Source organism: Glandiceps talaboti, chromosome 8 (assembly GCF_964340395.1).
Source record: "Glandiceps talaboti chromosome 8, keGlaTala1.1, whole genome shotgun sequence".
NCBI classification, from domain to species: domain Eukaryota; kingdom Metazoa; phylum Hemichordata; class Enteropneusta; family Spengelidae; genus Glandiceps; species Glandiceps talaboti.
In genome coordinates, this window is record NC_135556.1 from 27,117,878 (window position 1) to 27,136,832 (window position 18,955).

The following is an 18,955-nucleotide window of genomic DNA, read 5'->3' on the forward strand; positions in this document are numbered from 1 at the left end:
GGTCTTACATGTACATATTGCACATGTGTTCACACACACACATACACTGTACATGGTGGTTGCACACACACACACCACCTTACATAGTTGTACAAACACACACACACACACACCACTGTACACAGTGGTTGTATACACACACTGTACAGTGGTTGTACACACACACACACACACACACACACACACACACACACACACACACACACACACACACCATACATGGTGGTTGTACACACATACACACCACTGTACATGGTGGTTGTACACATACACACCACTGTACATGGTGGTTGTACACAGACAGACACCACTGTACATGATGGTTGTACACACAGACACCACTGTACATGGTGGTTGTACACACAGACACCACTGTACATGGTGGTTGTACACACAGACACCACTGTACGTGGTGGTTGTACACACACATACCACTGTACATGGTGGTTGTATGCACACATCACTGTACATGGTGGTTGTACGCACACATCTCTGTACATGATGGTTGTACACACCACTGCACATGGTGGTTGTACGCATACATCACTGTACATGGTGGTTGTACACAGACATACCACTGTACATGGTTCCTGTACACACACACTAACATCTCTGTACATGGTGGTTGTACACACACATACCACTATATATGGTGGTTGTACACACATCACTGTACATGGTGGTTGCACACACACACACACACACACACACACACACACACACACACACACACACACACACACACACACACACACACCATTGTACATGGTGGTTGTACACACACTACCACCATACATGGTGGTTGTACACACACATACCACTGTACATGGTGGTTGTACACACACACATACCACTGTACATGGTGGCTGTACACACACACACACACACACACACACACACACACACACACACACAGTGACACACCACCATACGTGGTGGTTAACGTTGTACTCACATCCTGTTCAAGGTGACTGCACAAAGTGCCCTCGCTAACACACATACAGTTTCTCAACTCTCTCAATTTGTTGGTTCACATTGAGCCAAATGTCTGTTTATGGATGAAACAGACAAAGCAGAACATACTGGTAGTCCCATGGGAAAAGGAACATGTTCTATCAAGTCTGCCAGGATCTAAAAACCAACTATAATTTATAATACAGGGAGTCGATTCCATGGAAACCACGAAATACTTGATTGTGACCTCATGGGTACAAAACTAAATACATTACACACAGTAATACATTTAGGTAGATGTGACAGCTAGATCTGATATCATCTGATCTTGACATTTCTTAATCCCTAAGGTAAACACTGACAATGTGGTAATAAATCAGGTCAAAGTTCACAAGTCAGTAATAGTGGTAAGTCAAAATGGAGGTCAAAGATCATAACAAATCAGTAACTGTGGTGACTGTCATAAAGCATGTTGAAATTCATAACAACTTGGTAACTGTGGTAACTGTCATAAAGCAGGTCAAAGTTCACAACAACTCTATCAAAGTTCACAACTCAGGTCAAAGATCACAACACCTTGGTAACTGCCACAAGCAGGTTACAGTTCAAAATCACCTGTATCTTAGGTAATTGCCATAGAGCAGGATCTTGGAAGCATTTTTGAAAAATGATGAGACCAACATGGAAGACTGTAAGTGGAAGAAGCAACTGGGCACAAGATAAGGTAGTGCAGATGCTATAAAGTTGAAGACAAAGAGATGGACTAGACCATTAGAATCAGAATCAGAATCTGAATCTGATGACAAGGTCAATTATAAGATGGTGTGGGAAGATAGGTGCATTGACAATGGAAGACTATATACAAAAATATCGAAAGTACACACACATATTTTGAGACACACAAATTTATAACAGAAGCAAAATTATTCACACTGAGTGCAAAGTTATTTTGGCACATTAACAATAAAATAATTATGACAACAGAGTTGGATTCAATAGACATCATGACTTCTAGTAACATTATTTTGTGAGTCAATATATTCATCTCACAATTACAAGTTACTCACATAAACCAAATCAGATTTTAATTACCACAAGGTACTCAACATTTACTTGTCACTTGGAAAAAAATAATTTTGGCATTGACTTCGTTTCAGTTAAATAAGCCGAAATAAATAAGTTTTAGAATTAAAATATGTATGATCATAGTATGTGGTAATTAGAATTACTAGGTACTATGGAAACACAGAAACTATCGGGTAAAAAATTATGTCAGTAAATTTTAACATTGAGAGAAGGACTGTGGTTGAATTAGAAGATTAGTTACAACTGATTACTATATTTAGAATGCTGACAGGACAGTAGTTGGAAGTATCAGGGTTGGTTGTAGCAATAGCTGATCACTGTATTTAAATCAATGTGCATAGCACACTAGCCCCATCTAGACGTAGGTCGTCCTACCTGAGGCAGTCCCAAGTCCTACCTGAGGTAGGATAGATTTGTGTCTACATGTAGGAAGGTTACGGTGTGATGTCATGTGTTCCCTCCTGACTTCGTCCTGACAGTACATATGACAAAGTCAGGAGGGTTTTAGGAAACCTCTCAAAGGTGTCCTAAGTCAAGACAGTTTCAGGATGTGTTTGTGTCTACACAGGCTTCAAACTATCCTGAATCCTCCCTCAGGTAGGATTTTAGTGCCGTGTGGATGGGGCTAATGATGTAAGCTACTCTTGGCATGTAAGTATGTACATATATGGATGTGCAGTCCTGGTTATGAAATACACAGCTACCTTGCAACTTAGCTCTCTAACACTTACTTTGTTAGGCAAACTTTACAGATTTCTAGATATAATTTCATCTTTTACCAAAGAAGGGATGAAAACCTGTGTATTTCAACCCATTTCATTTTGACACCTTGTGCTTTTTTCATTGGTTCCAAAAACAAGCTGTTTCATTAGTTGTTTTTTGACATCAGCCCTAATTTATTGGCTGCTTCAAATGATACGTAAGTAGTCATGTATGAATACATAATACAAAGGACGTTTTTCAGCCACTGTATGATGGCTCTGTATCTACACTGTGTTTTGATTAAGAATACGGTATTATGTTGGTAAATAGTACACACCACCTTGGAGAACAATTGTATGTGTTTACAATCCAACTATGCAACATTTCATGTTGCTTTGATACATTTTTTCACTGCTGTCTTGTTGCTATGACACCTGTCTTGTTGCTATGACACCAGTCTTGTTGCTATGATACCAGTCCCGTAGCTATATATATACTGTCATTTTACAAAGAAGACTAAAGAAGAGTATTTTTAGTAATTGTAATTATTCCTACTAATGTCTCTTCATATGCAGTGCAAGGTGGTCAGAGCGTGAAAAACATCGTTCACACTTCGTACACTTGAATGGCTTTATGCCAGTATGTTTCCGATAATGCCGGGTTAATTCATCTGACCTTGCAAAACGCCATGTGCAGCCCTCCCAGGTACATTTATATGGCTTCTCACCTGTCAACAAAACAGAAACACATGTTGTGTTATTATTTATCAAACTTATTTTGTCGTACAAGAATAATAGTTTCACAGCTTGGTAAAGGGAAAATAAGATGCACACAGACAAATAATAGTTTTCCATAACATGCTAAAATGGAAGATAACTTATGTTTAGATTTCAAACGAAGAATAGGATCATTTTTAAAGACTTAATCTGTATATAAATAGGGGTCAGATTAAGATGATGCTCATTATATAGGTGTCATCAACTCTGGTAGATATTGAGAATTATACACCCCTGTAACATGCTATTCAACTCTGGTAGATATTGACAATTATAAACCCTTGTCAGTGCTAGTCAACTCTGGTAGATAATGAGATTTATACACCCTTATCAGTGCTATTCAACTCTGGTAGATATTGAGATTTATACACCCTAAGTCCCTTGTAAGTGTTATTCAACTCTGGTAGATATTGAGAATTATACACCCTTGTCAGTGTTATTCAACTCTGGTAGATATTGAGAATTATAGACCATTGGTCATAATACATACCTGTGTGTGTCCTTCGATGGGCCTTCAAATGTGAACTCTTTGTGTAAACTTTAGAACATCCTTCAAAGTCACAAACATGAAGTCTTTTCCTCTTGCCTGAATCACCATGTGCTTCAATGGTAACCACTGATGAGCGAGACACTGATGAACGGGACACACTTGGTGTTGACTTGACTGGGCTATCTAACAGATGTTTGACTTGGGGTTGAACTTGGGATGGAAAATCAGCACTGTTAAATGAAAAAAAACAACACAAAACAGTTTCTGCATTAATTTGACAATGTCATAGAATATTGTAAATGGTAGGACAAACACTCACAGACTATACAGTTTGAGGTGATAATAAATATGGGACTGTCTCCTAATTAAATGGTAGGACAAACACTCACAGACTATACAGTTTGAGGTGATAATAAATATGGGACTGTCTCCTAATTATCAGAAGCATATAAATCATGTAGAATGAACCTACATTGATGTTTAGACAATGAAAATGACACAAGTCATTAAATTTCATCTCACAAAGATAAGATAGAAATGTTCACTGCTTTCATCATAATAAACCTAAAGGGTCACAGTTGAAGACTTGAATAATGACATCATACTTGAACATTCTTGCCAATAGAGGGCATCACAAGATAATGTGGATTGGAATATTACATACATACTATTACAGAATGTACTATACATTGTATATTTCATATATCAAGTTGATCACTGGTGAAAGATCAGAATTTTAAAACAAAGACTTTTTACTCATGATGTGAAAAAACTTTCATACATATATGCTGAAGTAAACAGCTTATTTGCCGACACTGTTTTGTATTAAAGTGACACAGCCTGTAACATATACTGGATTTTACGCACATATTTTCTTTCAATAAAGATTTTCATTTATAAATACACAAACATTTTATTCCTGGAAACGCTTAGTATGTCTTAATATTAGTACATTCTGCACAACGTCATAGCCAAAATCATGGTACAGCATTTAGGAAACTATGCATGCGTTGTCATAGTTACCATACTGACTTACTTTGCTGCTTGTGCTAATGAAAGGAGTGCTTTAGCTCCAGTTTTATTTACAGAATCTAAGGAGATAGTTGGCTGGTCATCTTCAAAATAACTTGGTGATGTATGATGTTGATACCGATTACTGGACACTATTACTTGAGTAGCCCCTTTGACTTCACTCTCATATTCAGAGTCCCCTTCAAAATCAACATACAAACATCAAATATCATATCAAATATTTCAAATATAGTTTTGATATCATTATGAATTAAAGCTACATGTACATGCAGCAGGCCATCAGCATGGCATTGTGTGCACTAGTTCTTCCTTGTAAGATAGTCTTGAAAAAGGTATCGATGGACCATTTACTTGAATTAACATACAGAGACAGACAGACAGACAGACAGACAGACAGACAGACAGACAGACAGACAGACAGACAGACAGACACAGACAGACACATAGTTACAGAAAAGATATATAAACAGACAGTTACAGACATCCAGATATGCATACAGATAGACATAAAGACAAACACTGAAAGACAGACAGACAGACAGACATGGAGAAACATGGTGACTTGTACAGGCAACCAGAGACACTGTGAGACAGAGACAGACATACATACATACATACATGCACACACACATACACACACACACACACACACACACACACACACACACACACACATACATACATACATACATACATACATACATACATACATACATACATACATACATACATACATACATACATACATACATACATACATACATACATACATACATACATACATACATACATACATTCAATTCAATTCAATTCAATAGAACTTTATTCATCCCAGACATGGGCAATTAAAGGTGTGGCTCAAATACAATACAACAATATATCAAAAAATACAAACAAATATACAAAACAATATATACAGAGACACAGAATGATACTAAGACAATCAACATCACTCAAAAAGTTTACGAATCATTCATAAGCCGCACAGCGGTGGGAATGAATGACAACTTGCGCCGGTTTGACCTGCAAGCCGGGCATCTAAAACGACGACCAGAGGGAATTATGTGATGTGAATGATTACTAGATAAAACAATTGAGTGGGCTTTCCTAACTACTTGCTGATTATAAAATGATGACATACATACATACACAGCTAGATATGCAAAGTCAAACATATATAGACAGACATAGAGACACACAGACAGGCCTACAGTGACTGATATATCATAGACAGACATAGAGAGACACACAGATAGGCATACAGTGATTGACATGTATAGACAGACATAGAGAGACACACAGACAGGCATACAGTGACTGACATGTGTAGAGACATAGAGAGACACACAGACAGGCATACAGTGACTGATATATATATAGACTTCAAGAGACATATATACATCATAATACATGTAGAGAAATGTCATTTACAAGATAAACTTTGACATGACTGACTGTACTTACCTTTAAATCTTTTATTGCCTACAATGGTGGAGGATGGTTTAGGTGATGATGACCTGGTCCCATTTACTGACAAGTCTAATGGTTCTGATTTCATAATGGCTAAACTTTTTCTAGGTAATGTCTCTTCTTTACAATCTTCCTACAAAAATAAATAATGCACGAATACAGCAATTAATTCATATAGCATTATCATGCCAATGTTCATCTGTACAGCCCAGATATCATGGGTTTTTGTGGACCTAAGTTATGTAGCATTATGACCTAAAGTTGTGCTACCGTTTTTGTCATAATCATGAAAACAAGATTCTTGTTCTCGTGAACTCTGCATAATCTCTCTTTTGCAATACAAAGAGATTAAACTATAAACCAAGACTTAGTTTACAAATACAACCGTTTTTATCAACACTCTTTTAATCCTTTTTTCACAATTTTGAACATGAAATTAATATCTAAATAGGCAAACAGCATTATTAAAGCCCCGATTAGCAACATGCAAATGAAAGTAACAAACTCTATGCATAATGTGACCTTTAACCTCCCCTCGTGACATACATGAACACACCACCACAGTAAAATGTGAAGTATACATATGTGTGCAGTTACAAGCATATCTCTTGTATACCTATTATAAATATCTCTCAGTAACTATGGCATCACTTAATATCTATCACCTTTGTCACAATGGTTTTCCACTGCATCTGGCTTCCTATGTACAAATGTAACCATGGCATCATCTTTCTAACAACTGTATATAACCTAACTCCCTGTATCTACTACTGTCCTAACCATAGCAACCCTAGTGCTGATTACATGTTACATGTATATCAGCAAAGACAGTGACAATGTCTATGTTGATGTCAGTAAGAGCATTGGCCTTACCCTTGTCTGTGTCTCATCATCCTCATCTGTATCTGTATCTTTATCTTTATCTTCACCTTTATCTTTGCTAATAACTACAACTCTATCATTTGTTGAATTGCTTTTTTGGGTGTGGTCAGTTCGCACTATGACACCCTGAAAAAGTTCAGTTGGTATGTAGTCATTTCTATGTTTAGCATTAGTTTGATGTCATCTGTATGTTTAACATTGTATGTTGTCATTGTATGTTTAACATTGGTAAGTGGATATTTGTATGTGTAGCACAGGTATGTAGTCATTTGTATGTTTAACATTGGTATGTCGTCTTTGGTTATGTTTAACATTGGTATGTGGTTATTTGTATGTTTAACATTGGTAAGTGGCTATTTGTATGTGTAGCACAGGTATGTTGTCATTTGTATGTTTAACATTGGTATGTTGCCATTGGTTATGTTTAACATTGGTATGTTGTCATTGGTTATGTTTAACATTGTATGTTGTCATTGTTATGTTTAACATTGGTATATTGGCATTGGTTATGTTTAACATTGTATGTTGTCATTGTTATGTTTAACATTGGTATATTGGCATTTATTATGTTTAACATTGGTATGTTGTCATTGGTTATGTTTAACATTGTATGTTGTCATTGTTATGTTTAACATTGGTATGTTGTTATTTGTATGCTTAACATTGGTATGTTGTAATTGGTTATGTTTAATATTGGTATGTTGTCATGGTTATGTTTAACATTGTATGTTGTCATTTGTATGATGACTGGTATGTGGTCATTTGTGTATTTAACAAAGGTATGTGGTCATTTATAATATGTTTAACATAGGTATGTGGTCATTTGTATGTTTAACACAGGTATGTGGTCATTTGTATGTTTAACACTGGTATGTTGTTATTTGTATGTTTAACATTGGTATGTTGTTATTTGTATGTTTAACATTGGTATGTTGTTATTTGTATGTTTAACATTGGTATGTGGTTATTTGTGTGTTTAACACTGGTATGTTGTTATTTGTATGTTTAACATTGGTATGTGGTTATTTGTATGCTTAACATTGGTATGTTGTCATTGTATGTTGTCATTGTTTATGTTTAACATTGTATGTTGTCAGTTGTATGTTTAACATTGGTATGTGGTTATTTGTATGTTTAACATAGGTATGTGGTTATTTGTATGTTTAACATTCGTATGTGGTTGTTTATATGTGTAGCACAGGTATGTAGTCATTTGTATGCTTAACATTGGTATGTTGTCATTGTATGTTGTCATTGTTTATGTTTAAGATTGTATGTTGTCATTTGTATGTTTAACATTGGTATGTGGTTATTTGTATGTTTAACATAGGTATGTGGTTATAAGTATGTTTAACATTCGTATGTGGCTATTTATATGTTTAATATTGGGATATAGTCATTTCTATGGTTAACATTGTTATGTGGTTATATGTATGTGTTACACAGGTATGTAGTCATTTGTATGTGTAACATTGGTATGGGAGATATGGTTAACACTGGTATTTCTCCACTAATGTGACTGGTGTGTCATAATATTGATTGTTTTGCATTAGCATGTTGATTAGGTATGTCAAATATTGGGTTGTCATCATCAGTATGTTTTGTATTTATGTTTGGCTATATCTCCTATGTTCTATCTTAGTTTTATATTATTCAGGTTTTTGTCACAAAACAGAATTACTACTGTTATATAAAATATAAAAAAAATTAATTTTAATTTAGAAATGTGCTACTATTGGCAATGATTACAAAGTTAGCAAGCATGTGAATAGATGAATGTTGATGTAGCTGCAGTTAAAGCTCCATGCTAACCCTCTGTTACTGTACCAGGTTTATCTTGACACATTTGGCTCTTTCCAATGATTATCAAGTATAAGAAGTAAAGTATATGCTTTCACTGTCAATTATCTTGATGAAATAAAATAGTTAAAATTGCTTGAAACCCTATTGCATGAACTGAGCAATAGTGTTCATTTGCTGTAACGCATGCACAACACTTTTCAACCATAAGGTGATTTCCATTTCAATGAACCTACCCTACAGGCTATCATAAATAAATCAGGTAATTTGACAGCAAACTATGAAGATAAGTTGACTGCAGCTACTTTTACTTTGACCAAACAGGGAAAAAAAGGTCAATTTTTTGTCACCAGACAGTAATTTGTGTCAGTATCTGAAACTGGTGTCACTTATTGTGTTATGAAGATGCACATTAAAATAATGCAAATCAGAAGGTGTTAAAGGCCTACCCTGCATATAAATAGGGATCCTTCAGATTGACTTTGACCATGTAACACACTCACAGAGCCCATAGAGTGACTATGTAACTACCATTTTAGAGAGTATTACAGATGATTTATCTCCTAATGTTGGACTGCAGTATGAATACACTGTATTTTTTTTAATTAGTTGCATTTTGTGGACTGTATTCATAAAAATATGGGCTTGATACACGTTGGGAAATTTCAAGACACTGACCTGGGATTGAAAATTAACCTTTTAAAATGACTTTGATGTTCCTATCACATAAGTTTTTATTCTGTTAAACCATTTTGTTGTACTTACTTTTATCTGTTGTGTACATGTGTGAACCCTGTCTGATATATGTTTAACACTGCAAGCAAACAAAAGAGATAAACACAGTAAATAACATTTTACAATTACAAAGACATATGCCTTTATACATTTCCACCAATACAGATATTTTTGATCAGTTTATAGTCAATACTTCTTCTCCACTTTTTTTCATAGCCAATAATACTGTCTCTAAAATTCCTGTTTTCACATTCTTTCTCTTACAAAAAAGTTTTAAAATACAAAAGAAATTACCAAAATGGTTTAAAATCTGACAGGAATTACCCAACCACAACAGGACTCTAACTTACCAAAATGTTTTCATGCAGGCATCACAAGCATTGTATTCACTGTCTGTAATAAATAAAAGATTTCATATCATTACAGAGAATAGAAAAGAAAATAGTACCAATGTGTTGTACCACGACTAGATAGTTTGGGTAAATATTCAACACACACACACACACACACACACTGACACACATACACACACACTGACTCTGACACACACATAACCATGCTCTCGCTCTCTCTCTCTCTCTCTCTCTCTCTCTCTCTCTCTCTCTCTCTCTCTCTCTCTCTCTCTCTCTCTCTCTCTCTCTCTCTTGTTTTTAGCCTTCTTGTAACCCCCCCCCCCTTCCACCCCCTGAGGAATTGCTTAGAGTGATTTGTATGGCTTTAATCCTCAATGGACCATGAAGTTCTGTTGGGCCTTGTATGCTTCCATTCCAAAAGAAACTGCTTTCTACACTATTGGTATCATAATTCATATCTTTTGTAATGGACTCAGATTATAAATATACATACAGTGCAATAAGTTATTGTTAGAAATATACATACAAACTTTTCAGATTGAGGAGATTACCTCATTTTAACTAGTGGCATGGAGCATGGAAGTCTCCTCTGTTAGAGCAACCCTATTTTTTCCCTGTTTCTTTTCAGCTCCCACATCAAAATATAAAAAAAAAATATTTTCACCTGCCCTCTCTGGCAGGAATAAGCAAGTGTATAGAGTTATTGAAGTAGGACACTGAGAACATGCTAATTGTGTAGAGAAACTTGGAAAAGGCTTGTTCCCAGGAATCCAATAAAAAGAAGATAGAGAGGAGAAAAAGGAGAAGCAGATAAACATGAAGAAAAATATATTTTATTTTTTTAATTTTTTTTTTAATTGATCGACCGACCCATAGTTGCTATGAAAAAGAAATGACAAACATTTTTAAAAATAGGGTCACCCTTACCTTATCACTGAGGGCTCCCTATTCAAAATGTTTAACTCTCTAACTACATGTATATCATGGAGGTCTCCCTAGCTGTCTTAATGTTTTAACTGTATCATAGAGATAGTGGCATGGAGGTCTCCGTTGATGTCTAAACTGGCATGGAGAGTTCTGCTTTAATGTTTTTACCTCATACTAGTGACTAGACATAACAAGTAAGCCATCTAATAATAATAATCTTTATTCATCCAAATAAATTTGGATATGTGTTGATTGGTCACCACAAGAACAGCACCCTAGTGTTGAAGAATGGCAACAAAGAGTGAAGCAATGATCTGTTGAATATTCATCTATATATATCTTTAAAGAAATCTCAATACATTTTTACAATATAACTAAGGAGAAATCACTGTAGTCCAAAAAGCATCCCACAAAGTCTATCTGCTCATGACAACTGGTTTTTGTTTGATTCCCTTATTAAATATCACTTAAAATACCACACATTATTAATTAAATTCTGGAGTTGTCTTTCATGTTTTGATATGTATTTTACATATACTACATTGTATGTATGATATGATAAAATACATTTACATACCTATCAGTCAATAACTTTGAAGACATAAACTTTATCAATTTCAGATGCCTTACTAATCCTAAATTTACCCATTCCTTGCTATTTATTTCAGACTCATTGGTCTCCTAAATTCATCAGTACCAGACTGTACCTACCTACGTACAGTAGTTTTATTTCAAGGCTGAGTAATTAGTTTGCTACACTGTTACATGAGATTTTCAGATTTTCGGCCACACATCATACCTGCACTGATGCTTTAAAAACACCAATATCGCCATCTTTTTGTTTGGTTTTCAAAACAAGCTAGAAAATAAAGCTTAAAAACTTTGTTTACTTGGAATAAATGAAGTAGGTACTTGTGTCCATTTATCTACATTACATATCCTGTCAGAAACTTAAACTCATACATCAATTTATCTGTAAAAGTACTTTCACATCTAACTAATTTAATCATTAGAAACATTATTAAAACTGACTGGATATTGAAGTTGTCATGGAAACATTTTAATACCCACTTGTATTGTACTTAGAAAGTAAGTAACTTTTTAATGGGAATAATAGCTCAGAAAAAATGGACTTCAACATTGTAAATAACTGTTTTGTATAAATGAATGGTATTCACAAACACTGGCTTTAAAATACAATGCTAGAAGTCTAAATCACCATGCATATTAATGATGATGAATTAACGACAAGACAATACTTGTTTGTTAAGGCCAGTCACACCACTATACAATGCATAAAAGTGATTGAGTTGGGCTTATTGATTTCCTTCAATTGTAAGAAAAATAGAAATCCTGGACCTTTCTTTCCAACCACGCAATGCAAAAATAAAATAAACACTGGTTGATAAGATATTGAATTGGTGGGCTGAACTTGAACCACGTTACCGTACAAAGTAAACACAATCACAACAATGTTTGTTGACAGCTGAGCAGATCACAATCACCACGTACACCATACAACGTTTAACGACAAGTATTTGACCAACAAAGTATTTTCACTCGCACACAGACGATTCCTTGCATTAGCTTTCTTATCATATCATAGAAAGTATATATCGTGACTCGTGTTGACAATATAATTGATGTATTCCAAGCTATTTCGCAGTGCGCGTCGCGTCGATAATGCAACCGACGCCACACTGTTATTATTTCTAAAAACCCACTTTGAGTGTCTTGCAAAAAAGTGTTAACCATCATGAACTATTTAAGACAGTAAAATACTACGTGTTAAGATCGATCGTTTATACAGTGTTACAATTGATGTCTTGTATATTGACAACTTTCGCTAACGCTACAGTGTACCACTTCCTGTTTGCAGCTCTGAAATCCAACACCTTCTCTGGTATGCCATCCATGATTAAAAAATACTAAAATACACTGGAACGACCCTCTAGTGAACGATCATACTTACTGTCTTCTGTACATTTATCGTAAGCACAGTACTTGTTTCTCGAGGGGCTTTGACTGCTCTCTCTTGTTTCATCGCCAGTTCTTCGCAATTTCGTTGATGTCTCTACTGTATTGGCCGCCATCTTGGAGAACGTCACGACCACACCCTTCTCATCCGGGGCCTTGGCGAGCCCCGCCGTCTGGGGTGAATTGAGGTCATATCATCGCCCAACTCCGAGTAACTTCGAACTTTTTATGGGATATTGTCATTATTGATATGCTTTTCTAAAATTAAGTAAGATTGTACTTAAACATTCGCGATAAATATGAAACAACTGCGTGACCGTAGGCCTAATCACCAAATTATAAATAGTAATGTGATACAAAAGTACCGCCTACCAAATAACTCGCGTGACAAATGCCTCTGTGATAAAGGGACTGCATTCGAGTGTCTCCCGCGTTCGTTAAAGTGCACTTCAAACATGTCAAAAGAATATCGCGACTGAATGAAAGCATTGCATTGTTTATTTCCCCCCCCCCTTTAAATTCAGACTCATCGATCACATCTGTTTCAACATAATTCTATTCTTTACTATTTACTATTTCCTAAGTACAGAATACTAAGGTGGGCCTATACCCAGATTGATAATGACCTACCTGTAGTCTTGAGAGATTAACGTTACTGCACTCTTTCAGCTATCCTAACTGTGGCCTACCTGTAGTCTTGAACGATTACAGTCTGTAACGTTACTGCACTCTTTCAGCTATCCTAACTGTAGCCTACCTGTAGTTTTGAAGGACTAAATGCTTTAGGCAAAAAGGAAGTGTTTCTGGAAAGCGCGCGCATCACTTAAATACCAGGCTCGCGTTGGTATTTTTTTTAAATGTTTGTCCAGCCCATGCAGACTGCACTGCAGATATGTGGGGAAACACAAAAATAACCCTCCCTACTTCAGTGAAGACAACTGCAAAGCCAATCATGAACAACAAATGATCTGCCCCATATACCAACTTGCTCTAAAGTAATAAATAAAAAGAACATTTACTGCCATGCCATAAATAGCAGACTGAGTGACAGGTTTGTTTAGACAGACTGTCCTGACCAGAACCATTTTGTTTTGCCTTTATAGCTATTTTAACTGTAGCCTACCTGTAGACTTGAAGGACTATTACACAACTCATAGACCCTCTATGCATTACTACACTAATACTACACTACTTCAGCTATCGTAACTGTAGCCTACCTGTAGTCTTGAAGGACTAACACTACTACACTATTCAGCTATCCTAACTGTAGTCTACCTGTAGTCTTGAAGGACTAACACTACTATACTACTTCAGCCATCCTAACTGTAGCCTACCTATAGACTTGAAGGACTAATGCTACTACACGTATATTTCGCCATCCTAACTGTAGCCTACCTGTAGATTTGAAGGACTAACACTACTACACTACTTCAGCCATCCTAACTGTAGCCTACCTATAGACTTGAATGACTAATGCTACTACACGTATATTTCGCCATCCCAAATGTAGCCTACCTGTAGATTTGAAGGACTAACACTACTACACTATTTCAGCTATCCTAACTGTAGCCTACCTGTAGTCTTGAAGGACTAACACTACTACACTACTTCAGCCATCCTAACTGTAGCCTACCTATAGACTTGAATGACTAATGCTACTACACGTATATTTCGCCATCCTAACTGTAGCCTACCTGTAGACTTGAAGGACTAACACTACTACACTATTTCAGCTATCCTAACTGTAGCCTACCTGTAGATTTGAAGGACTAACACTACTACACTATTTCAGCTATCCTATCTGTAGCCTGCCTGTTTAACTGTCATTCTGTAAAAGCGAAATTTGGAGCGAAAAAATCCCGACATTTTATTATAGGACAGCCTGAAATAATCAGCGTTAGTCCTTCAAGACAGGTAGGCTATATGATTGATAATACCAGATCATAGTACTAAAGTCGCCATGGCAAGAATGAGCCTACGCGCACAGTGATGGGTACAAAAAACGTATCTAGGTATACCCCCACGAGTATCTTTTTATTTGCTGGTTTATTAATTATTTTATTTGTCCCTATACTTGTCGTTCGTTTGCTTGTTCATTTGTCATTTATTTATTTATTTATTTATTTATTTATTTATTTATTTATTTATTTATTTATTTATTTATTTATTTATTTATTTATTTATTTTTTATTTATTTTTATTGTTTTGTTTTGTTTTGTTTTGTTTTGTTTTGTTTTGTTTTGTTTTGTTTTGCTTTGTTTTGTTTTGTTTTGTTTTGTTTTGTTTTGTTTTGTTTTGTTTTGTTTTGTTTTGTTTTGGTTTGGTTTGGTTTGTTTTGTTTTGGTTTGTTTTGTTTTGTTTGTCACACGGTTCCTGGGTCCCCTGTGATATGAGTATACTATTTATTTTCGGAGTCATGATGATATCGAATGGTTAGGATGGTTTGCCTGGAATCTACAGCTTGCATGTTGTAGCCTAGCTGGTGGCGTTTGTTTTTAAATGGTTAAAAATCTAGGGCTAGTTTTAAATCTTGCAGTGGTGGTGTGTTTGGGGACCGAGTAGGAGAGAAGTTGAATTGCTTTAATGAGCCTACTGAGACCCTAGCTCGGAAATATACGTTACGGGATTTCGACACGTATTCTCCCTTACAGCGAGTTGAGGTATACATTGCGTAAAGGCTGTTGTGCTTGTATAGGTCCGTACAAAGGGTACTAATTGTATATCACAAATTTGGAGATCATAACTCAAAATTTCTTGCAACTACGATCATCAGATGACTGGCTATATATAAATTGCTTGTAATACTTCATGGACAAAAAGTTGCCATTTAATTTGCTCTTGAAAAAAAATGACTAGCGCCCCCTCTGTAATGAAATGGTTTACCCCTAACAAGTTGGAATTCTGAAGGCTCAGGATCAGGATCGAGTACTGTTTACTCATTATTTTACATGGGGTATTTTACATGGGGATGTGTCACTTTGCTTCACGGATTTCTTTTTTGTGGACTTCTCTGCCAGGCCACAACGGAAATTATTTTTTGTCCGTACTCTGGTATTGCGTAAACATGAACTTTGTGATCTTTGACCCGGAAATAGTTCCTGTACCTGGTTCGTTGAATAAGTGCAACGCGTGCGTGATCACGAAACAGGACAATAATTACTTCAATCGTTTGATGCACGTCTGAAAGTTTGCATTGTACTGTTTTGGTGAATACGTGTGGAGAAGTTACGAAGCACCCGTTGAACAGTTTGGAAATAGTCTCGACAGCGTGCGTGCGTGTACTGTAGTACACTGTACATATATTACTATTAGTAACTACAGTACAGTGTAGTTTGACTTCGAAACATTGACGGCAAATCACACCATGGTTGCTGCTAGGAAAAATGTGTGGGTCATTGCAGGCCTGTTGGCATTCCTTGGAGGATCTCTTTTCCCCATCATAGTTTCACCCATGATGAATCCGAAAAAATGGCGTAAGTAAAATCATTGATTGTATTACTATTAGCCCAAAATAGATCAATGGTTATTGCTATTGGGAAAAAAAGTCTAAACTAAACTTTGATGTGACTTTGGCTTTGCTCCGCGATCTTACGAATTAAGTGATGAATTCTTTGTTTTCTTAGAAGTAGAACAACGCATGTGAAGATGAATTTTGAACAGGTCAATAACTTTTACTTTATTTCCACCATTTCACAGAAGATTTACAAAAAGAAACAAGAAAAGGGATAAAACAAGAAGAAATTCAACCAGGAGGTAGGTACAACATTACCACATAACAATACTATACAGTGGTATAACATAACAGTACTACATAGGGTGTAGTCCTGCTTGCATACGGAGTAATCCGGGACTCGATTCTGACAATTGTCCCTCAGTCAAGTCAGTAATATAGACTTGTGCACCGTCTGTAAGCAGGACTACACATAGGGTGGTACAAGATAACATCACATAGCATAGGTAGATACAATGTAACATCACATAGCTAGGCATGGTACAACATAACTTCCCATAGGTAGGCAGAAAACACAACATAATATCACATAAAGCTTGGTACAACATAACATCACAGGTAGGCACAACATAATGTCACCACATAGGTTACTGTAAACAGTATAACATCACCATAGAGCTGAATACAACCATGGATGTATTAGGGGAGCCATCCATGTTACAACATACCATCACATAGCGAGGCACATTACATCACCACATAGCTGAATGTTATAAGTTCAACATACAATTATGACATTGATAGATACAACAGCATATCACCACATAGATATGTAACATAACATATCACAACATAGGTAGACACAACTTAACATCACCACAGAGATAGTTTCAAGATAAAACATTACCGCAAAGTTTGGCACAACATAAAGCATTGCCACATTATACTAGGTTCAATATATCACCATAGGTGGGTACAGCACATTATATATCACTGCATAGATAGGTAAAACATACCATGTCATCAAACCACACAGGTATGTACAACAGAACATTACATAGGTATATGTACAACATACCATGCCATCACACCACATAAGTATGTAAAACAGAACATTACATAGGTATATGTACAACATACCATGTCATCACGCCACACAGGTATGTACAACAGAACATTACATAGGTATATGTACAACATACCATGTCATCAAACCACATAGGTATGTACAACATAACATTACATAGGTATAGGTACAACATACCATGCCACCACACCACGTAAGTATGTACAACATAACACATAACCTGGCATGGGAAGGCACAACATAACATGTCACCACAAATGTAGACACAGCATAACATGAAGCTAGATATAACAATATCACATAGCTATGCACAACATAAAATCACCACCAAGGTAGATATAATGTACTTAACACATCACCACATAGTTAATTGCATCACCACAGTTAGATATAGCATATCTTATATCGCTACATAGTTAATTTTTTATGTACAACATAACATGCCACATCACATAGGTATGGACAACATAACATCAAATAAATAGGTACAATCAACATCACATCACATAGGTAGGCGGGCACAACATAGCACCACATAGCTAGGTACAACAGCATCACCTCATAATTCACCACAGGTAGGTACAGCATATCCTATATCACTACATAGCGTGTATCACTACATAGTTAGGTACAGATATAACATGTCATCACAGGTATGTACAACATAGCACCACATAGATATGCACCTCATAATGCAGTTTGGAATATTTCTCACCAGACTTTGTAGTCTGGCATTTTGTTGCAGCACAATCTTAAAAGACGTTCTCATATGATGTAGATGTCATAACAAGGGTACATTTGTTCTTGTCAACACAGGCATGAAGGTATGGTCAGATCCATTTGAACGCAAGAAAGATTGATTGATTTGTATCTAGTTGTATAATAGATGAATCTAGCCAAGGGCTTCTTACACTGTGTGGATGTGTGAAGATGGCCACTGGTATGGTCTGCAAGAAGTGCTACTACTACTGTAAATGTGAGGACTTGTATAGTGTCTGTATTAACAGTGGATTCTAACCATCTACTCAGAGGACTGACAAAACAAACTTAACTGTGATGTATATACTTTGCTTGAGTTGAGTCAGCTCAATACTGACATATAATGTATTGTCTTGTCTCTCGCATCATTATTGAATGAGTTTTATCACAATCAAAAAATCTGATTTTTCAATACAAAATATTGTTTTCTATGGAGAGATTCAAATAAACATTTAAAACATAAACATGTTGTGT

At 35.9% G+C, this 18,955-nt stretch overlaps 2 protein-coding genes across 4 annotated transcripts; one reads left to right on the forward strand and one right to left on the reverse strand.

The window, feature by feature from the left end:
* Positions 1 to 893: 893 nt before the first annotated feature.
* Positions 894 to 13,311, reverse strand: LOC144438736 (uncharacterized). Of its 2 annotated transcripts, XM_078127888.1 has the most exons (8): positions 13,180 to 13,311; positions 10,278 to 10,320; positions 9,958 to 10,006; positions 7,384 to 7,518; positions 6,505 to 6,643; positions 5,045 to 5,219; positions 4,009 to 4,238; positions 894 to 3,469 (listed from the first exon to the last, which is right to left on the reverse strand). In XM_078127888.1, the coding sequence occupies exons 1-8, from the start codon at positions 13,298 to 13,300 to the stop codon at positions 3,297 to 3,299; spliced, it is 1,065 nt and encodes a 354-aa protein (XP_077984014.1). In that variant the 5' UTR covers positions 13,301 to 13,311; the 3' UTR covers positions 894 to 3,296. The 2 variants fall into 2 exon arrangements, with proteins under 2 accessions (XP_077984014.1, XP_077984015.1); XM_078127889.1 differs by lacking the exon at positions 7,384 to 7,518.
* Positions 13,312 to 13,575: 264 nt separating this feature from the next.
* LOC144439494 (small integral membrane protein 20-like) lies at positions 13,576 to 18,840 on the forward strand. Of its 2 annotated transcripts, XM_078128791.1 has the most exons (4): positions 13,576 to 13,583; positions 16,563 to 16,657; positions 16,881 to 16,937; positions 18,539 to 18,840. In XM_078128791.1, exons 1-4 carry the CDS (start codon positions 13,576 to 13,578, stop codon positions 18,580 to 18,582), a joined length of 204 nt encoding a protein of 67 aa, XP_077984917.1. In that variant the 3' UTR covers positions 18,583 to 18,840. The 2 variants fall into 2 exon arrangements, with proteins under 2 accessions (XP_077984917.1, XP_077984916.1); XM_078128790.1 differs by lacking the exon at positions 13,576 to 13,583 and having other exon boundaries at positions 16,296 to 16,657.
* Positions 18,841 to 18,955: the final 115 nt, after the last annotated feature.